This window comes from Balaenoptera ricei, chromosome 19, assembly GCF_028023285.1.
Source record: "Balaenoptera ricei isolate mBalRic1 chromosome 19, mBalRic1.hap2, whole genome shotgun sequence".
NCBI lineage: Eukaryota > Metazoa > Chordata > Mammalia > Artiodactyla > Balaenopteridae > Balaenoptera > Balaenoptera ricei.
In genome coordinates this window covers 16,993,273-17,014,830 of record NC_082657.1, presented here as the reverse complement: position 1 = coordinate 17,014,830, position 21,558 = coordinate 16,993,273, and the positions used below count along the sequence as shown (strand labels likewise).

General features: G+C 48.7%; 2 protein-coding genes and 1 long non-coding RNA gene across 10 annotated transcripts in view; 1 reads left to right on the top strand and 2 right to left on the bottom strand.

Annotated features, from left to right (window-relative positions):
- Nucleotides 1–412: 412 nt before the first annotated feature.
- On the bottom strand, nucleotides 413–12,179 carry LOC132353675 (protein FAM187B-like). 3 transcript variants are annotated; one of them, XM_059905045.1, is made up of 3 exons: nucleotides 11,854–12,179; nucleotides 11,618–11,745; nucleotides 413–1,715 (listed from the first exon to the last, which is right to left on the bottom strand). In XM_059905045.1, the coding sequence occupies exon 3, from the start codon at nucleotides 1,531–1,533 to the stop codon at nucleotides 913–915; it is 621 nt and encodes a 206-aa protein (XP_059761028.1). In that variant the 5' UTR covers nucleotides 1,534–1,715; nucleotides 11,618–11,745; nucleotides 11,854–12,179; the 3' UTR covers nucleotides 413–912. The 3 variants fall into 3 exon arrangements, with proteins under 3 accessions (XP_059761028.1, XP_059761030.1, XP_059761029.1); XM_059905047.1 differs by lacking the exons at nucleotides 11,618–11,745; nucleotides 11,854–12,179 and adding an exon at nucleotides 11,295–11,477; XM_059905046.1 differs by lacking the exons at nucleotides 11,618–11,745; nucleotides 11,854–12,179 and adding an exon at nucleotides 11,151–11,227.
- LSR (lipolysis stimulated lipoprotein receptor) overlaps nucleotides 11,492–21,558 on the top strand; it is a 14,647-nt gene continuing 4,580 nt past the window's right edge. Inside the window, exons 1-5 of one of the 2 annotated variants that reach the window (XM_059905039.1) lie at nucleotides 11,492–12,007; nucleotides 13,188–13,532; nucleotides 18,542–18,661; nucleotides 20,555–20,611; nucleotides 21,167–21,313. In XM_059905039.1, the coding sequence (XP_059761022.1) occupies nucleotides 11,725–12,007; nucleotides 13,188–13,532; nucleotides 18,542–18,661; nucleotides 20,555–20,611; nucleotides 21,167–21,313 (952 nt within the window). In that variant the 5' untranslated portion in view covers nucleotides 11,492–11,724. The remainder of the gene's footprint in view (nucleotides 12,008–13,187; nucleotides 13,533–18,541; nucleotides 18,662–20,554; nucleotides 20,612–21,166; nucleotides 21,314–21,558) is intronic. The other variant, XM_059905040.1, reaches the window with a different exon arrangement.
- Nucleotides 19,532–21,558, bottom strand: part of LOC132353676 (uncharacterized) — an 8,041-nt gene continuing 6,014 nt past the window's right edge. For 3 of the 5 annotated variants that reach the window (XR_009499065.1, XR_009499062.1, XR_009499064.1), the window contains exons 3-4: nucleotides 20,222–20,383; nucleotides 19,532–20,049 (exon numbers count right to left, since the gene is read on the bottom strand). This is a non-coding gene — a long non-coding RNA (uncharacterized LOC132353676). The remainder of the gene's footprint in view (nucleotides 20,050–20,221; nucleotides 20,384–21,558) is intronic. The other 2 variants (XR_009499066.1, XR_009499063.1) reach the window with 2 other exon arrangements.

The following is a 21,558-nucleotide window of genomic DNA, read 5'->3' as shown; positions in this document are numbered from 1 at the left end:
ACAACAAAATTTGGAAAAAAACGACACAACTTGCATGAAAAAATCAAATACTTAGGAACAAATATAATAAAATATATGTAAAACCTCTACATTAATAACTGCATGTTATTGGGAGAAATTAAAGAAAGCCTAAATAATGAAAGTGTTTACAATGTTCATGGATTGGAAGACTAAATATTGTAATATTGATTCTACCCAAATTTATCTTTAGATTCAATGATGCCCCAACTTTTTTTTAGAAAAACAGGAGTTTTTTGGATGGGAACTACAAGCTGATTTCAATTTTTTTTTTTTTTTTTTTTTTTTACAAAGGGTCAAGAATAACCAAGACAATCTTGAAGAACAAAGTTGAAAAATCTATACTATCGATATCATGACTTATTATAAAGGTATAATAATTAAGACACTGTAGCATTGGTACAAGGATGGATAGATAAATCGTATCAGTCAGAGTCGAGTGAGGAGACACAAATCACACTAAAGTCTATGTTGGCATGAACATGGGCTGGAATGTCTTGGTCTCTAGCTTTTACATTTGGCCTACTCTGAATATCAGGAGTCTAGAAGGGCAGGGACTAGGTCTTTGTTGGTCACCACTGTGTCCCCAACATCACCTACCTGGGGTTTGGCTCAGAAGGGGCAGCCAGGAATTCTTGCTGAATGAACATCCGAACAAGCCCATGAAGAGACCCCTTCCTGCACAGATTGACCTTGAAAGCTTATGGGCTGGGAGACAGACCCTGCTTTTCTATTGGAAGGTAACCCCCTGGCCCAGGTAGGCACAGGAAACAGAGCCTGGGTGAGGGTTAAAGGCAGGTCCAGTCACCTGGAGGCCAAGGGGCAGGTGAGCCACATGTTGTTGGTCAACTTGCCCAACTGGGAAATGTCAAAGGCAAAGTACGGCTGGTTGATTTACTTGATGTGGTCGCAGGGTATAAGGTAGGCTTCCACCTGCATCTCAGGCCATATGCGTCTGTACTGCACCTTCTCTTCTTGCAGATAGAGCCAGCAGGGCATGGGCGTTTCCAGGGGCTCCTCGATGTAGCAGTACCCCAGGCGTTTGCGCTCACCTGGCTCCCCACAGCTGTTACAGTCCTGCCAGGGCTCCCAGTGGGTGAAGATGAGCTGCTTGCCACCCAGACTCAGGGTCTCATTCTGCAGGGGCTCTTGGCCCAGGCCTTTGTGCATAATATGTAAGGTAGTGACATCTTGGAAATCAATCTCATACTCTACCACGAGGGCATTGTCATTGTCCTCACAGTGATAGAGGCCTGTCTGGGAGGGCTGAGGGTTGGTCAACTGGAGGCTGCCCCCAGGCAGTTTCTTTATGTTAGGCACTGAGGAGAGCAACAAGAGATCCTCCCCCAGAATGGAAGAGAAGTACCAGCGTGCCTTGAGATGGTCACACTGCAGGACAACATCATTGCCTGAGAGCAGGGCCTGCTGGCAGAGACTCTTGTAGGCACAGCTGACTAATATCTGGGCCCATGAAGTGGGGAGAGAAAGGCTAAGCAGCCACAAGGTGGCCAACATGGCCACCTACAGACTACAGAAGGAGGCTGGGAACCATCGGGGCATTGTGAAGTCACCCACAGAACTCAGGCATCAGCCCTGAGCAGTGGAATGGACCTTGATCCACTGCACTTCCAGAAGTCCAATTCAGTTCATGTCATCAAATAGCTTAGTGTAGGCTGTTGAGTCAAAAACTCAAATGTCTGCAAGAGATGGGCAGGAAACACAATGAGTGAACCTATGTCAGAACGAGTGAACTAAAAAGTCAAATTATTTGCCCTCCACATACCCAATATACAATGATGGAATGGGTCAAAATGCCCAATTGGAAAGGGGAATAAGGGAAGACACACAGAAAGCACTGGTCTGTATCATTTCTAAAATCTAGTGAAAAGATACTGTAAGGGTTTCCTATCTTATAGATGGGGAGGGTTCCTTAATTAGTACCAAATCAACTCCTTAAGGGTGGGGAGCTTCCCAAATCTTTGTTCGCTGTGGCTTATGTCTTCACTCTCCAGGGAGTTACCCCCTTTTCCATTATCCTCCTTGGCTACATCTCAGGTGACATTGGAAGATGTGCCCTCCTTGGCACATGAGCAGTTTTCTCAGCCTGCTTTCTGTCTCCTAAAGTGTGGGACCTAAGGATTCTTATAAGTCTCCAGTTAACTCCAAGTACAAACACCCCACATCCACAGTTCTGTTCAAGATGTTCCTCATTTCTCTCTCTCTCTCTCCCTCTCTCTCTCTCTCTCTCTCTCTCTCATTGCAGGTACCTTAGACTCTATCAGGCATCCATGGAAAGCCATATTCTAAGCCATTTTGTCTACCTCAGACTATCTTAAGTGTTTCCTGGGAGCACCTTAATTTATTCAGAGATCTTAACAATGGTTAATAATGATTTGATTGGTGCTAATCCTTGATTTTATCCTTGACAAAAGCTGAGTTCTAACTGGACTTTGACTCTCAAAGGTCTTCCTGATTTGGGGCCATCTTTGGCCAATATTCACTCCTAGTGTCCTGTGTTCCAACTGCTTCCCCTAAAGCTGCAAGTTCATTAAGTATGTTATCTGCCTCCCAAAGTATTTCAGGCAATAATCTTCATCCTTCTGGTTTCAAATATTTTTCTTGTTCCCTTTGCTCTGTATCTAAGCCAATGCCATGTGTTTTTATTTTTTATTACAGCAGCACCCCACTCCTGATACTAATTTCTGTATCACTCAAGATAGGCTGTTTGCTATTATAATAAACTTCATCCAAATCTCAATGACTTACAATAACACAAGTTTACTTCCCATTCATGCTCCATGTCCCTTGTGGGTTGGCATTACAATCACTCAGGGATACAGGATGATTGAGCAACTGCCATCCCAAACATTTCCAGTTTTATGCCAAAGGAGGATGAAAGCTCTGTAGGATTTCATGTCTATAATTAAATGCTCTGGCCTTAAATGACACATGTCATTTGCTCACAAACCATTGGCCAGAAATGGTTACATGGCACTAGCAATTCACCAACCCAACAAAGGAAATGGAATTCTAATATGTCCAGGAAACATTTAGAAAATGGCAGTCAGTAATAATTACTGCAGCTAATGTCTACTACAAGCAGTGTTCTTTTATATCATAAAGTTAAAACCATTCCCCAAATCCTCCCATCAGATCTCTCCTAAAGTTCCATTGGCCAGAATTAGGTCCCATGTGCAGATCAAAATCAATCTCTGAAAGGAAAGAAAATTTCCATGATTGGCTTAAGCCAATCAGAATTTGTTCTCCAGGACTGGGGAAGTATAACCTCTGACCATAGAGTCATTGAAGACTCCAAAAAATATCAGGGCTTTGTATGCAGGAGAGATGTAGAAGAGAATGCTTATTTGGTATAACCAACCATATTTGTCACAGCATCCATGGTTAGGAAATATCAGTTGTACCAGGACTGTAGTAAGCACTATGTGAGCTACACGACCTTTAGGCAAGTTGCTGAGACTTGTTAAACCTCACTTCCCCATCTGTAAAATGGGATATTAGAACTTTCCATCACAAACTATGGTGTTATAAAGCTTTCAAGAGATTACTGATGTCAAATTCTTGGAACGGTCCAGGTTTGGATTAACACAGTGGTTAGTTAGTGGGAATGTGGCCAAGTGGCTTCAGTCCCAGGTTTTGGGATCAGTTTCATTTCTAGATCCACCTTTTATTAGAATAATCCATGCCCAGCAACTTCACCTTCTTGTGCCTGGCATATTCAATTATTCCATAAATAAGTATTGTTTACTCATCTTTCAACAGGCACTAAGGATCCAGGCTAAGTCCCTGCCCTCTTGGAGCTTCCATTCTAGTGGGGGATGTATTAATTGGGATAAGTTAGGTTATGCTGTGTAACAAAATAATTCTGGGATCTCAGTGGCTTAACACATTTTTTTTTTCTTTTTTTTTTTTTCTTTTTTAATTTTATTTTATTTTATTTATTTATTTATTATTTATGGCTGTGTTGGGTCTTCGTTTCTGTGCGAGGGCTTTCTCTAGTTGTGGCAAGTGGGGGCCACTCTTCATCGCGGTGCGCGGGCCTCTCATTATCGTGGCCTCTCTTGTTGCGGAGCACAGGCTCCAGACGCGCAGGCTCAGTAATTGTGGCTCACGGGCCTAGTTGCTCCGCGGCATATGGGATCTTCCCAGACCAGGGCTCGAACCCGTGCCCCTGCATTGGCAGGCAGATTCTCAACCACTGCGCCACCAGGGAAGCCCACATTTTTTTTTTTTCTCATCTTACATGTCCATTGTGGGTTGGTGGAGAGCTCTGCTCTACACAGTCCCTTCAAATACCATGGCCAGTGGAGGCTGCACCACCTGCAGCATCATTAGCTGCTATGGAATAAGGAAGGATAGTCAAATGCTTTGACCTGGGAGGGATCTACATTATTTTTGTTTGTAGGCCATTAACCCTGCCAACACCTTGATCTTGGACTTCCAGCCTCCAGAACTGTGAAGAAACAAATTTCCGTTGTTTAAGTCATCCAGTCATTTGTTATGGCTGCATTTGTTATGGCAGCCCTAGCAAACTAATACAGTGACTATTTTAAATGGGATGGAGAGAGAAGGGCTCTCTAAAAAAAGTGACATTTGAGCAGACCTACATAAGATGAGCCAGAGGAAGCAAAGTCTGGACTAAGCACACAGCAAATGCAAAGGCCTTGAGATGGGTACACATTTGGCAGGTGCCAGTGCACTTCAGCCAAAGACTAGGAACACACCTGTGGTTGAACAAAGTTGGATTTGTTGACTAACTGCAGTAAGGGAAGGTGCACACCATAGGAATGGTACAACATTTCAGTAAGAAAGTGTGAGAACAGATTTACAGAATTTGGGCTTGTTTTATGTGATTTGGGGATGAGTTCAAGGAAGTGGAGATTTTCTCGGAATGGGGTGCTGTCAGGAAGTGGGAGTAATTCTATCTTATCTGGAAGGTGAGAAGAATGGGAGAGGGAGATGTTTAGTCTTTTGTGGCTTGGACAGTGTTTCTGTTTGTGTTCAGATATGATTATGGAGTGGTCTTGTTTTTGTCTTGGTTCACAGTCACAGAGAGACTTTGTGTGATGTTGGCGTTCTATGAAATTGTTTATGTTCAGTGACCTAGCTGTGAACTCTAGGCTGGCTCCTAGAAATACCAATACCCCGTTATTTGTGTCAGGTCAGCTCCCAGATACCAAGGGTTGTTTTTCTTTCTCACATATTTTATGGAACTGCAATGAAGCCTCTTCCTGAATTGAAGGTCTGGTCAAACGGCTTTCTCTCTGTGAACCTCAGTTTCCTCATTTTCAAAATAGGGATTTCAATGGTACTGGCTACACAGGGCTCTTATGAGGATTTGTTGAGATGCTGTATATAAAGTGCTCAGTTGGTGTTATTATTGAGGGATGGGCAATAAGGACCTTGTCCTCCAAATATCAGGGTTCTGTGTTCTGATTGCAGATTACGGCTTCTGATCACAGATGTACAGACACAGAGGCAGGTCATCATTGTTTCAACCCCCACTGGCTAAAGTGGCTTCCCAGAGATTTAAAGGGACAGTTGGGTTTTCTTCCCTTTCCCCCCTATTGGGAGCCAGACATTTTTAGGGATTAGGACTTTCAAAAACAACTGATACACACACAATATGAGGGGATTTAGAAAGTCATTGCACAAACCCAGAGAAAGATGTGAGCTCAGAAAAGATCTGAGATGACCTTAAGCTTTCACCTCAAGCTGATCCCCAGCACAGACATAGTCTACAACAATAACAACCCCCAACACACCCTGGGAAGGGGGAAAATATGATTTCCAGAGTTACCACTTATAAGATTTAAATGTCCATTTTCAACAGAAAATCACAAGGCATAAAGAAACAGGAAAGTAACCCATTCAAAGGAAAACAAACAAATATCCCTGAGGAAGCCCAGGCAGCAGACACACTAGACAAAGATGTAAACTGTCATAAAATGCTCAAAAAGCTAACAAAGACATGGAAAAATACACCAGAATGATGTATGAACAAAATAAGAATATCAATAAAGAGGTAGAAAATATAAAAAGAAAACAAAAAGATATTCTGGAGCTGAAAAACACAATTACTAAAATGAAAAAATTCACTACAGGAGTTCAAAAGCAGATGTGAGCAGGCAGAAAACACAATCAATGAACATGAAGATAGGACAATTGAAATTATTGAGTCTGAGGAACAGAAAGAAAAAAAGGTTGAGGAAAAGTGAGCAGAACCTAAGGGACCTGTGGAACACCATAAAGTGGAACCACATACATATTGTGAGAGTCCCAGAGGGAGACGAGAGAGAGAAAGCCACAGAAAGAACTACATTTGAAGCAATAATGGCTGAAAACCTCCCAAATTTGATGAAAGACACAAATCTACAAATCCAAGAAGCTCACCAAACTCTAATAGGATAAACACAAAAAGATCCACACCAAGACACATTATAATCAAACTGCTGAAAGCCAAAGACAAAAAGACAATCTTGAAAGCAGCAAGATAGAGGCGACCTGTCACATAAAGGGATCCTCATTAAGAGTATCAGCTGATTTCTCATCAGAAAACTTGGAAGCCAGAAGGCAATAGGTTGAATTATTCAAAGTGCTAAAAGAAAAAAATTTTCAACAGGAATTCCAAAACTGGCAAAATTGCCCTTCAACAATGAGGGAGAAATGAAAACATATCCAAATAAGCAAAAGCTTAGGGAGTTTGTTACCATTAGACCTACCCTGCAAGAAATGCAAAAGAGAGTCCTTTAGGTCGAAATGAAAGGATGCTGGACAGTAACTTGAAACTGTATGAAGAAATAAAACTCTCCAGTAAAGATAAATACATGGGCAATTATAAAAGCTAGTATTATTGTACTAAAATTCAATTTTAATTTTCTACATGACTTAAAAGAAAAGACATAAAAAATAATTATTAACCTTTGTTAATGGGAAAACAATGTATAAAGGTGTAATTTGTGACCTCAATAATAAAAAGGAGGTGATGGAGAGGTATAGGAGCAGCGTTTTTACATGCTGTTAAAGTTAATCAGGTATAGGGCTTCCCTGGTGGCACAGTGGTTAAGAATTTCCCTGTCAATTCAGGTGACACAGGTTCAAGCCCTGGTCCAGGAAGATCCCACATGCCATGGAACAACTAAGCCCATGCACCACAACTACTGAGCCTGCGTTCTAGAGCCCGCAAGCCACAACTACTGAGTCTGTGTGTCACAACTACTAAAGTCCACACATCTAGAGCCCGTGCTCGGCAACAAGAGAAGCCACTGCAATGAGAAGCCTGCACACCGCAATGAAGAGTGGGGGGCTCACCGCAACTACAGAAAGCCTGCAGCAGCAACGAAGACCCAATGCAGCCAAAAATAAATAAATTAATTAAAAAATTAAAAAAAATAATGTTAACTAGGTATAAATTCATATTGAAGTGTTATAGCTTCATGTAATCCCCATGGTAACCACAAAGGAAATAGCCATGGAATATATACAATAGGAAATGAGAAGGGAATCAAAATATTTCACTACAAAAACATTACTAAACAAAACAAGGGAGTAATGGGGAAAATGAGGGGCAAAAAAGCTATAAGGCATATAGAAGACAAATAGCAGGGCTTCCCTGGTGGCACAGTGGTTGAGAATCTGCCTGCTGATGCAGGGGACACGGGTTCGAGCCCTGGTCTGGGAAGATCCCACATGCCGCGGAGCAACTAGGCCCGTGAGCCACAACTACTGAGCCTGCGCGTCTGGAGCCTGTGCTCCGCAACAAGAGAGGCCACGATAGTGAGAGGCCCGCGCACTGCGATGAAGAGTGGCCCCCGCTTGCCGCAACTGGAGAAAGCCCTCGCACAGAAACGAAGACCCAACACAGCCAAAAATAAATAAATTAAAAAAAAAAGAAAACAAATAGCAAAATGGCAGAAGTCATGACCAAGGGAGATTTATGCATGAATGGTGGTTCAACATAAGGAAATTAACCAATGTAATACATCATGTTGATAGAATGAAGGGGGAAAATCATGTGATCATCTCAACTGATACAGAAAAGGCATTTGACAAAATCCAACACTCTTTCATGACAAAAACTCCTGGATACTAAGAATAGAGGGAAAATTCCTCAACATGATAAAGGGTATTATTAAAAAACAAAACAAAACAAACCCCACTTGTAACATCATTCTCAATGATTAAAGATTGAATGCTCTCCTCCTAAGACCAGGAAAAAGACAAAGATGTCTACTTTCACCACTGCTATTCAACTTTGTATTGAAGTCCTACCCACAGCAATCAAACAAGAAAAAGAAGTAAAAGGCACCCAAATTGGAAAGGAAGGAGTAAAACTACCCCTAATCTCAGATGACATGATCCTACATATAGGAAATCAAAAAGAATCCACTAATAAGCAAACTCAGCAAAATTGCAGGGTACAAGATTAACACTCAAAAATCCATTGTGTTGCTCTACACCTACATTGAACAATACCAAGAGGAAATTAAGAGAACAATTTCATTTTACAATCACATCCAAAAGAATTAAATACTTAGGAAGAAATCTAACCAAGTAGGTGAAAGAGTTGTATGCTAAAACTACAAAAGATTGCTAATAAAAATTAAAGAATATCTAAATAAATGGAAAGACATTCTGTGTTCATGAATAGAAAGACTTAAAATTGTTATGATGTCAATACCACCCAAGCAATCTGCAGATTCAACACAGTGCCTACCAAACTTCCAACAGCCTTTTTCAAAGAAATGGAAGCAAATCTTTCATATAGAATTGCACTGGGCCCTGCACAGCCAAAACAATCTTGAAAAAGAAGAATAAAGTTGAAGGACTCACACTTCCCAACTTCAAATTTACTACAAAGCTACAGTAATTAAAACAGTATGGTACTGGCATAAGGGTAGACATATAGACCAATGTAATAGAATAGAAAACCCAGAAATAAACCCTTACATATACGGTCAATTGATTTTTGACAAGGGTGTCAAGATCAATTAGTGGGTAAAGGACAGTCTTTTCAACAAATGGTGATGGAAAAACTGGATAGCCACATACAAAAGAATTAAGTTGGACCCTTACCTTATACCATATACAAAAAATAATTCAAAATTGATCAAAGACCTAACTTAAGAGCTAAAACTATTAAACTCTTAGAAGAAAACACTGGAGAAAATCTTTATGACCCTGGACATGGCAACATTTTCATAGATATGACACCAAAAGCACAGGCAACAAAAGAAAAAATAGATAAACTAAGCTTCATCAAATTAAGAACTTTTGTGAATCAAAGGACACTATCAAGAAAGTGAAAAGACAATCGACAGGACAGGAAAAAATATTTGCAAATTATATATCTGACGAGGGATTAATATTCAGAATATAAAAAGAACTACAATTCAACAGCAGAGAACAAAACAACGCAATTCAAAAATGGGCAAACGTTTGAATAGACATTTCTCCAAAGAAGATACACAAATGGCCAAGAAGTAGATGAAAAGATGCTCAATATTATTAGTCATTAGGGAAATGCAAATCAAAACCCTGATGAGATGCCACTTCACACCAAGTAGGATGGCTATAATCAAGAAAACAGAAAAAAACAAGTGTGATCTGTGGGACCTGGGGTTCCCCAAGACCTTTGCAGGGGAACAAGTGTTGGTGAGGTGTGAACCCTTGTGCATTGCTGGAATACAAAAGGTGCATCAATATGGGAAACAAGTTGGCAATTCCTCAAGTTTAAAACTAGAACTACAATATGACCTAGTAATTCCACTCCTAGGTATATATCCAAAAGGATTGAAAACAAGTATCTGTACACCAATGTTCACAGCAGCGTTATTTACAATAACTAAAAGGTGGAAACAACTCAAGTATCTAACAGATAAATGGATACACATAATGTGGTATATACATAAAATGAAATACTATTTCAGCCATAAAAAGGACAGAAATTTTGATTGCTATATATGCTACAATGTGGATGGACATTGAAAACACGTGTAGTGAAATAAGCCAGACACGGAAGACAAATGTCATATGATTCCACTTAAATGAGGTACCTAGAATAGGCAATTTGAGAGAGAAAGTAGAAAAGAGGTTATCAGGTGCTGGGGGCAGGTGGGTATGGGGAATTATTGTTTAATAAGTACAGAGTCTATACTGGGGATGATGAAAAAGATTAGATAGTGGTGATGAGTACACAACCATGTGAATGTAATTACTGCCGCTAAATTGTATACTTGAAAATGGTTAAAATGATTATGGTATGTATACTTTACCACAACAAAAAAGTGTGTGTGCGGGGTGGGGGGGGGGGGACGCGGGGGGATTTGACCTGGTTGAAATTTTATAAAAAGTGGTCAGGGAAGGTGTCACTGCAAAGATGACCTTTAAGTAAAGCCGTAAAGGAAGGGAGGATCAGGTGGCCGTCTGAGGGACGGGTGTTCCCGCAGGGGAAGTAGTGAGGGCAAGGGGCATGAAGTGAGAGGGTGAGAGGCACATTCCCGAACGCTGAGTTGGCCAGTTGAGTAAGCCAGGGGGACAGTGGTGACGTCAGAGAGGGATCAGGCCACTTCCCAGTATTTTGATTTCTGCTGGGAGGGGGAGACACGGGAAGGTTTTGAGCAGAGGGTCGTGATCCAACTTGGGTTTTAACAGGATGCGGTCGAACAAAACATCCCTGGGCACGTAACCCGCCAGCCAGTAACCAGTTTGCGACCTCCGGGGAGACTCCTCAGAAGCTCCCAGAGTTCCCCAGGATGCACTTCCCCTAGCCGCCATCGGGGGACAGCAGAGCCGCGTAGAGCGCCTCGCTTTCCGGGTGCCTGGCCTCGCCCCACCCCGCCCTCAACGCAGGTGGCCCCGGTCCCTAGGAATCCTTAGGCGGAAACCTTCCCTAGTCCCGCGCCTCCGCTCGGCCCCTTTAAGAGCCATAGTTTCCGGAGGCCAGACCGGGGGCAATGAACGCCCGGGGGCCAAACCAAAAGTTAGGAATTCGGGGGGGAGGCGGAGAAAACTTCCGAAGTAGAACTACAACTTTTCCTTGGCCCCATTCCCCTCGGGCATCCCTAAGGAGGCAGACTTCCTTTCCGAAAACTTATCTTGGTTCTTTATACCACCTAAATGGAAGGCGCGAGAGGACCGCATCGCCTCAGTCCAGCCGAACGCGAGGACCCCGAAGGCTAGTGGAAAAGTCGGGCGCTAAGAGCAAGCCTCTTCCAGCCCAAGGCTCGCTTAGACTCGCCCCTCCCCGCAGGGTGTACCTAGGCGGGTCCATCGCCAGGTGGGGAGAGGGGTGTGGGCAGAGAGGGAACAGGTGCGCAGTGGCGCCCGCCTCCCTCAACAGGTGAATCACCCCAGTTGAGTCTCGATTCTCGGTGATTCACACCCCGCTCGGCATGACCTGAGCAGCAGGGGGCCGGACGGGATCCCTAGTCTGCAGGCGCCCTCCCGGCAGGCTGGTCACTTGGTTCCGACCCTCGGGGCCGGAGCTCACCTGGGTCAGCCCACTTCCGGGGAGGGAGGTGGAGGAGCCCCTCCCCGCCGCCCACCCCCTAACCCTGCCCTGTGTTCTCACCCTGCGTACCTGGGTCGATCCATTCCCCAAAGCCACGGGGGGTGGAGTGGCTCAGAGATCCACAGTGGGTCAAGCAAGTTTCTCCCCGAAAGCTGGAAGCGTGCTCTTCGTCCACGATGTTTCCTCTAGTTAAAATCCTAGAACAGGGTGGGCTTGGAATAGGAACAAGGAACGGAAGCAGGAAGGGGAGGAGCAGGCACCCCTCCCAGTCTTGGTGCGCGCCGCGCCCCCTACCCTCCCGGTACCTGGGAGGGGACGCGCGGGCCCGACGCGCCCAGACCGGCGAGATGGCGCCTTTGGCCCGCCGGCTTTTCTGGGGGCGGCTGGGCTCCTGCCCGGCCACCCCGGGCTGGGGCACGGTCGTCTTCGTGTGGCTCTTTCTCAGCACCTTGTGCACAGGTACGGAGAGCGGGGCCCCTGGTGCCGCGGAACGGCGGGAGGGCACTGTAGAAGGGCGATGGATGGAGTTCTACACTGCCCAGGAGGCGGGAGAACTGGGGGAGGGGGAGCGCAGAGACTAAGACCTCCTGATCCCCAAGGTCTCCGGAGATCCCTTGTGTGCCAGAGAGGAATGCCCTATACGTGCCTGAGAGCGCTCCCCCGCCCTTGTTCAGAGATAACAGGAAATGAAACTCCCGGGACAGCGAATCCGGGAGCGGCAAGGAGAATGGGACCCTTTGTGGGGTAGGGGTGAAGGACCACCGATCACTGGGAAAGGCCGGGATGAGGGCTCGGTAGCCCGCCGAGATTTCTAAGTCTTGGGGTAACGGGGAGAAGGCACTTGAGGGTTGGAGTAGACGATTCCCAGGGGGAGAGATCAAGAAACAGCGCCCAGGCATTGGGTGGGTGCGGTATTGGAAACTCCCCACCCCCCAACCCAACCACGTCCGAAGTATCTGTGCGTAAGAGTCTGGTGGAAGGGACTCACGGACTTGTCTGGAAACCATCTTCTGCTGTATCTGATGTTTGTTTGGGTGAGGGTATCAGAGGTACTTTATTTTTCAGCAAGCACCTTTGGCGTGTTCATTTGAGATGGTTTTGGGTGGGGTGAGGTGGGAGGCTGGTGGAGACATTACACGGGGGCTTTAACTGTTGTATGCAAAGCAGTCCAAACAACTCCAAAATCCCCCCCCTCCAAATTCACAGAACTTGGAGTAACTTGGAACACTTGGTGGTTGTTTTTGAAGGGGGGCCTTGAGCACTGTGGGCTTTGTGGGGGGCCATTTGGGCTTGCCTGTACAGGCCACAGAGAGGCCCTTTCCATGACAGAATGGCCAAGGGAAGAGGGGGCTGGGGCGGTTCAGAGGCCACACTCTGGGAAGAGGGGTGGACAGGATGTTCCAAGGCATCTGGCCATGTGACCTTGCACCGGCCACTTCAGCCCCCTGGGTCTATAAAACGGGCATGATTATCGGAGCCACCTCACCGGTCTTGGGGATTAAGGAACAATGTGTGCCAGGCGCTCTGTAAAACCGTACACTTGTAAATGTCAAGCTGGTGACAAGTAATGTCGCTCCTTCCTGCTGAAGCACCTCCTTGAGCTCACAGCGGTCCCTCTACTGACTCTCCTTGTCCTCAGCCCCTGCCGGCGCCATCCAGGTGACTGTGTCACAACCCTACCATGTGGTGATTCTATTCCAACCCGTGACCCTGCCCTGCACCTACCAGTCGACCACGACCCCCACGGCGCCCATCGTGATCTGGAAGTACAAGTCTTTCTGCCGGGACCGCATCGCTGATGCCTTCTCCCCAGCCAGTGTTGACAACCAGCTCAACGCCCAGCTGGCGGCTGGTAACCCGGGCTACAACCCCTATGTGGAGTGCCAGGACAGCGTGCGCACCGTCAGGGTTGTGGCCACCAAACAGGGCAATGCCGTGACCCTGGGAGACTACTACCAGGGCCGGAGGATCACCATCACAGGAAGTATGTGGGGTGGGGAGGGGGGAAGGCAGGGGATGGGCTGGGGCTGGTTTGGGTGGTGGCGCCGGCTTCCTCATGCCCAACCTGGAGTCCCCACCTGGAAGCTCGTCAGCACCAGTGTCTGAAAGGATTGACAGAGGGAGGGATCCTTCCTTCTACCCATCCGTCCATCCCTTTATTTAACAGCAAAGATTTATTGAGCACCTAACGTATACCAGGCACCGTTTGAGGCCTTGGATATACAGCAGTAGACAAAATCATCAAATCCCGTCCCTCTTGGAGCTTGAATTCCAGTGAGGGAGACAAATAAGATAAACACAACACATACTATCAAGTGCTTGAAGATAAAGAAAAGTGGGTAATGGAGAGAGAGGCAGGGGTTCTATAATAATACTAGTAATATCAGCAATAATAAGTAGAATTTATATAAGTAACAACTCATAAAGGGCCTCCTGTGTGCTAGGCTGTAATCCAGGTTGACATGGATTAACTCATTTAGACCACAGTAATTGAGTGGGTAGATTCTGTTATTGTCATTTTACAAAGACCCAGAGAGGTAAAGTGACTTGCACAAGGTCACACAGCTGGTGGGATTCTAAGTCAGACACTTTGGGTCTAGTCTTCAAGCTAGTAACCCCTTTGCTTGCCCAGGGCGTTCAGCAAAGAACTCACTGAGGAGGTAACAGGAGTGAACCGAAGGGGTGAGGGATTTTAATGGAGAAAGCCCACAACTTGCCAGGTGCTTTATGCCCACATTTTACATTCAGGACAGCTGAGGCACAGAGAGATCAAGTAGCTTGTCTTGGTGCACAGCCAGTAAAGGGCTAGAGCTGGGATTTGAACTCAGGCAGCACTGAGAACCCTTGTCCTTCACCATAATGCTAGCTGCTGATAGGAGGTGCCTGTTGGAACCAGGTAAAGGGCAGTGGGGAAGCCGTTCATTCATTCATCCATTTATTTGGTATTTATGGGACATCTTCTAAGTGCCAGAAGCTATGGTAACCAGTGCTGGGGCTACAGGGGTGATCAGGTCAGCCAAGATCCCTGTCCTCAAGGAGGTGATGTTCTTGTGGGATGAGACAGGCAACAAACAAGCAGATAAAGAAAGAGTAAGAGAATTTCAGAGTGTGCTGCAAAGTGCTACAAAGAAAACAGACCTGGGTGATATGTGATCATGACTCGGAGCTCACCCCTTAAAACCGCTGCAAATGTGATTTGAAGAGGAACTGGGACTGCACCCTAAAGAATCTAGCCGGCAGAGAGGAGGGTGATGGGCAGCAGTGGGTGAGGGACGAAGGCTCACCTGCTTCAACAAGGATTAGAGTTTCAATCATGGGCCTGGGGGCAGAGGAGGGAAGAGGGCATCCCTTTGCAGACTCCAAGAGACCAGGCCTTGGAGCACAGTCCTTCCCACCCTCTGTCTAGACCACGGGCAGGGACCCAGCGTGTCAGTCTTGTTTTGGGGAGGGACTGGCCCTGCTGGCTCTGAATTTCCATGGGCAGCGAGCCCGAAGCATCCTGCTGTTCTTGTGGATAAACGGCTTCTTGCGGGTTCAACCTGTGTAGGCCCCTACCCCATAATCCAGGGACTTCTCCAGCCTGGACCAGGTTATGACCGGACAGCCCTGTCAGGACGGCTCCAGCCCTGAGAGTGCCCTTGAAGGCTGGCTGGAATTGTGCCCCGTTTGCTGAGTCCAGAACTCAGGTGACCTTCAGGCTCTATCTGGGGCAGATTCTTCCTGCTCCAGAGGCCCCACAGGCCCAGGTCTTTCAAGTTGCCTTGACCTGGGCCCATGTTTGATATAGGCCATGATTTGTAAACATCCATTGTGCGTATGTCCTTTCAGGAAGCCCAGTAGCCATGGGAGCTTCCTCCATTTCAGCTTTGAGGATGGAGAAAAGCAGAGTTCCCTTTGGAATTCCTAGGGTCACCAATGGCCCAGGTTTTAAAAGTGAAAGTCACCCTGGGAAAACCAGAGCTGTGTCCCTCAGCTTTGGTGGGTCCCGCTTCCCCTTCCGTTCTTCCGTCCTTTGGGTGATGTGGGTGCCTGGATTGGGGCCCTGTTTCTACCTCTTCAGGCTGCTTGGGGCCCATATGCCCCCCACTCAGTAGCGCTGGACCTGAGAGCTCATGGGACCCTCCTGAGGTCACCAGGGCCACCTCTGCTGTGTGCACATGAGGAACCAGAGGCCCAGGGAGGTGGAGGAAAGCCCAGCTCCTGTTCCCAATTGGAGACCCGGCATTTTCTCCTTGCACCTAAAACAGTTAGAGCAATGCCCAGCCCAGGTGATGTCAGGACCAGACATAGACTGGGAACAGGGTGCGCCTTGCAGGAAGGAGGTGGGCCCAGGCCTTAGAACTGATCAAAAGAAGCCGGAAAGTGATATTTTTCATGGGTTTTGAAAACATTGTGCAGGCCAAACAAAACGCATTGAGACCCAGATCCGGCCCACTGGAGCCCAGAGTTTAGCTTCTGGCCTAGGAGCTCTTGCTGGCCTAGGGGTTGCCTTCCCGCCCACCTCTGGCTTTGGGCGGGGCCCTGCTTTTGGGTTCTGGTTTTGAAGAGGCATTTTTAGAGTTTGATTTAAAGATACAAGTGGAAAAAAGGATGGGCCAAGAGGGTGTTATGGAGCATCTGGAGGATTTGGGAGAATGTAGGTTAGAGTTTTAGGATGATTCCATGAAAGGACATATGCAGAAGGACCCAGCACATAGTAAGAGATCAATAGCTGGGGGCTGGATACGTGACCACGAAGGGGAGTATCTGCGCCCAAGGTCACCCTACCTTTCGGGTCACTTAAACTCCGCACGGTCCCCACCTCTACAACAGAGGCACTTCCTGTCTGCCTTCTGTACTGCTTAACCACCACCTGATCCTCGATATGTTTAAATTTTTAATTTGTCTCTCTTTCCCAGTTAGGATCTGAGCCATGTAAGGGCAGGGGTTCACACCTGTCCTCTATAGCAGTGGTTCTCAAACGTGTGGGTCTTAGGGCGGGTCTTAGGGCCTCTTTACACTCTTAATTACTGAGGTCCTCAAAGAGCTTTGTTTTTACAGCTAGAAAACCGAGAAGATAAAAAAAAAATTTTAATTGATGATAATAAACTCTGTAGATTAGTATAAATAACATACTTTTATGAAAAAATAACCATATTTTCCAAATGAAAAACTTTAATGAAAATGTATGGCATTGCTTTTCTACTTTTGCACATCTCCTTAAAGTCTGGCCGAATAGAAGCTGGATTCTCAAAGCTGCTTCTGCATTCAATGTATTGTGATAACACACACATGTAGCCCCTGGAAAGCTCCACACTACACTCATGAGATTAAGTGGCAAATATCTTACTATTATTATGAAAATAACTTTGACCTCAGGGATCCCCTGCAAAGGTCTTGGGGAACCCCAGGTCCCACAGATCACACTTTGAGAACTGTTGCTCTTTAGTACACCAGGTGCCTCATTTACTCCCTGGAACATCATCAGATGCATTCAGTAATCGTGTGTCACATATCGAATGACTGTATCAAGCGCCTATTCGAATATAGCCACGTGCCCGGAACACTAAGGAAGGTCAGCATGAGGAGGGAAGGGGTTCATTTCCAGATCCTGGCCAGGCCCTGGGGGACTCAGCAGTGACCAAGACAGACCAGGTTCTGCTTGCCTGGAGCCCGCTTTCTCCTGGGGATGGGATCATGGCCAGTCATCCCCTAAGCTGGCTGATATAATTAGGCAGAGTCTGGCAGGGGAGCTGTGCCAGCAGGATGGAACCAGCCCTCTGAGAGTCTGAGAACACAGAGCCAGGCAGAGGGACAGCAGGAGCGCAGGCTGAGGCAGTTGTGAGCCCAGCACGTGGGGGGACAGTGAGGCGGCCAGTGTGTCTGGAGTCTCGTGAGTGAAGGACAGTGGGAGGGATGAGGCTGGGTTGGCGACCAGTGGCCGTGTCACTGCACGGGCCTTGTGAGCCAGGGTAAGGCGTTTGGAATGGTGTATATAGACCTTGAGAGGAGGCTTTTCTATGGATGTGAGGTCTTCCTTCCAAAGAATGAAGGAGGCTCCGGTTCTTTCATTCCTTTGGCAATTGACTGATGCCCAGGTGCTGTGGACCGGGGCGCACGCAGTGGCTGCCCTCGGAACTGTCCTGGGGAAGGGCAGGGGGTCCGTGGGGCAAGGTGGTAGGCAGGTCCGAGGGAGCCAGAGAGCCAGAGCAGCTGGGGAGAAAGGCTGTGGGCCTCTGGGGGTGCTGTCTCTGGCCTGTTCCTACCTCCTGTCCTCCAGGGGCCTAAGGTGGAGTGGCCCCGAGAGCCCCACCTCATACCCTGTCCCGCCCTGGTCCCTGGTGAATCGCCGGAGGGATTTAACTAATTAGGGCCTGAGGAGCAGAGAGGAAACGGGACGTGCGGAAACTTTTCTGGTGTAATTAACAGGCTCCTTGCCTGGGACTGCTTCACGGAGCGTCCCCAAGCCCTGGGCCTGACCTGGAAGCGGCTGGAGGACGAGGGAACTGGTCTAAGTATCTCCCTCACATCCCCGCCTTCTCATGCCTGGGCGGCTCCTGATTCCTGGAACCTGGCCTGTTTATCTTTGCCTCCTTATCCAGGACCCAGGCCCCTGGGTCTGCACTAGGCTCCGTGGTGGGTCGTGTCGGGGAGTCGACTTTTGCTTTGGGACGTGGGACAGAGGAAGGCGTAAGCCTGAAGTGCTGGCTCTGGAGTCAGACCGTCCCAGCCCCGCCACCCCGGTTTTTGCCACAGTTGTACGCTCATCAGTAATTTCACCAGACCTCTTTTCTCTACAAGACAGGGAAGATAACAGCGCCACCTGACAGCCTTCTCGAAATTCCCCGCGTTAAGTGTTCAGAACCGAGCCTAAGAGGTCGCGCGCCCTTGGTATGAGTGATTCAATTTTCACTCGTCCGTCTGCAGCCCCCTTCCCCACGTGCTCATGGCGGGGGCTGCAGGCATCAGGCACCCCTCCCCCGAGGTGCCCTCACACGTCTCCTCCTGACGCAGATGCTGACCTGACCTTTGACCAGACGGCTTGGGGGGACAGCGGTGTGTACTACTGCTCTGTGGTCTCAGCCCAGGACCTCCAGGGGAACAACGAGGCCTTCGCAGAGCTCATCGTCCTCGGTGAGTGGGCTGGGCCCTGAGGGACGGGGTCGGGGGCTTCTTCTGCCACTGCTGTGTCTCTGCTCTCTGCCCTCTGGCTCACTCTCTGGGCTCTGTTGCCTGCTCTGTTCTCCCCTCACAGCACCACCAGTCACTTGGGCTTATTTGTACCCTGCACCCCAGGCAGGGTAGGGACCCCTCGCCCGCTGCAACATTTCAGATAAGCCAGAGCCAAACCAAGAGTGGAGAGAAATGGGGCTTCTGCCTCTTCCCAGTCTCAGTTTTTAAAAATACAGAAATGGTTAGAGCTGATGGGCAGCGAGCGAGGAGGGTTGATGGCGTATGTGATTGAGAGGAGGCTTCTGCCCCACCCCCAGGGCCACCTCTCACCCCGGCGTCCCTTGCCAGAGCATGGGAACCTGGCCCTCTGCCCTGCTGGGATGGCACTGCGTGGCTTGCATGGTTAGTGCTCCCCTTAAGCTCGGCTGCCTCTACAAGCTCAGGGGCAGGCTGGGGTACCCGCCAGCAGCCCCCGCCCGGCTGTGAGCCCCCCCCCGCCATGTGTGGAAGGGATGCTGCCGTTAGCCAGATGCTCTGTTCTCGGCGGACACATATAGTCTCGCGTGGTGTGTGCTGTATGTGAGATGCTGCCAGGTCGCACGTTGCCATCATCCCATGCACGATGCAAGGTAACGCATGTGTGAACAAGCACATGATGGGGGAGCACGCTCCAGGGTGCTCAGATCATGCAACAGGGTTCATGTCTGGGTGACAGAATGCATGCACCAGGGACCCAGAGAACTCTTGTGTGTTCTTTGGCAAAATGCACAGTCTACATCAGCATGTCTCAAGTTTAGTCGCAGGACCCACTTACACTCTAAAAGATTATTGAGGGTCTCAAAGAAGTTTTGTTTAAGTTTTTGTGGGTTATATTTATAGTTGTTTAACATATTAGAAATTGAATCTGGCACACAAGCACACGGTCCATTACCATCAGAGCAAATGACATCATCACATGTGATGGAGCCTGTGGAAAGCTCCCCTGCCTGCACCTCTACTGGCGAAGGAGGGTGAGAAGGGCAAACAATGGCTGAGTGTTATCAGTAGAGCGGCTTGGCCTCCCAGACAGGACCACACGTTGAGAACCGCTGGTTTGCATGCTAGAACCTTCTCCTAGGGGCATGTGGCATGGGGCGCTGAGCTCTGGATAGAGCTTTGTTGGTGTACAGCTGGGTGTGCAGATGTCCCTGAGGTACAGCTCTCGCGGGGTACAGAGTGCCGGGCGGCACCTAAAGGAGGCACTAGCTACGCCATGAAACTTGCGTAGGGGACCCTGGTGGGCAGAGAACCAGGGCCATGCCGTGACTTTTATGGGCTGTAGGCACTTTCGCCTTCAAGGGCCTCTTCCTCTGGATTAAAAAAAAAAATTATATTTTATGATTGTGTTGTTATAAAGACAAGTCATTGTTACATATTCAGTATTGTCATATTTTTTTCTTCAGATTTTAAAACAAAACATTTTCATGGGCCCTAGCATACTGTGCCTCTTGTGCCTGGGGGAACAGGGACTGCCCCACTCACCTGGGATGGAACCCTTTGGGGCGATAGGACCCGTGTGTGTGGAAGAGATGGAGTCCCAAATTGAGGTCGATCCTTCAGAACCCATGGGATATATCCTGGAACCCTTCTGGGCAATAGAATCCCCCGTGGCGGGAGAGAGTGCGTGAATTACGTGATGGAAATCTGGAAAACAGCACCCACGTAGGATGGGGGGATGGGGGCAGGAACCACATGCTAGGACCCTCCTAGTCCACCGACCCCACCTCTTCTGCAGGGCATACCTCCACCCTGATGACCCCGGAGCCGGGCTTCAGGGCAGGGGCAGCATAATCTGTCTCTCTTTTGTCCCTCCAGGCAGGACCTCTGGGGTGGCTGAGCTCTTACCCGGTTTTCAGGCGGGGCCCATGGAAGGTAGGGGGGGGTGGAGTCCCCCATGCACCACTTACCGCTTCTGTCCAAGTATTCTTCCCCACCCTAAACGCCACTCGCTCAGACCCCACTAATAACGCCGCCTGACTCCGGCTCCGCGGCATCTAGTGACCTGGCTCTGGGCTGTGGGGTGGGCTGGGCTGGCTGACGAGGGGCCTGGGGTGTAGGCAGGGGGCTCCTGTGACTGGTGCCTGCAGTGCTCTTCTGGGGGTCGGGATCTGGGCAGCTGGCTCTCTGTCCCCTCTCAAGGCTACAGCCTATCTTGCTCCGGCCGGGTCGCCTTGCGTTCACTGCCTTGTCCAGATGAGCCTGGGGAGAGTTCCCTAACTTTGGGGCCGGCCTGGGTTGTAGAGGAGCGGGCGTCCCTCTGCAGCTGCGCGCCAGCCCCTGGTGTGGAGACTCCAGCGAGGGCTGCGGCTTCCCGGAGAGCTGTGCAGACGGCCCCTGCCCCACCCTCACTCCGCACGGCCCCCGCTGCCCGCACCCCTGTCCCCTCCCCGGCCTCCCAGCTCAGGGCCGGCTCTTGTCTCTCCGCAGACTGGCTGTTCGTGGTCGTGGTCTGCCTGGCTGCCTTCCTCGTCTTCCTCCTGCTGGGCATCTGCTGGTGTCAGTGCTGCCCCCACACCTGCTGCTGTTACGTCAGGTGCCCCTGCTGCCCCGAAAAGTGCTGCTGCCCAGAGGCCCGTAAGTGCCCCTCGCCCCTCGCGTGTCCGCCCCCGCCCGGCCTCCCTCCTGGGCCCAAGGAGAGGACGTGGCCGTCTGCCTGCCTCCCGGGACGGTGCCACTCACCGGTCTGGAGGTTTCTGGCCCTGAGGCACGTGGGTTCTCAGCTCCCCGACCCACGCCCCCTTGCATTGGAAGGCAAAGTCTTAACCACCGGACCACCAGGGAAGTCCCGGTCTGGAGGTTTTGAGGGGAGCAATTTGGGA

Coding starts and splice junctions, on each gene's coding strand:
- LOC132353675 (XM_059905045.1), bottom strand. CDS start 1,533: ATGTTGGCCACCTTGTGGCTGCTTAGCCTTTCTCTCCCCACTTCATGG.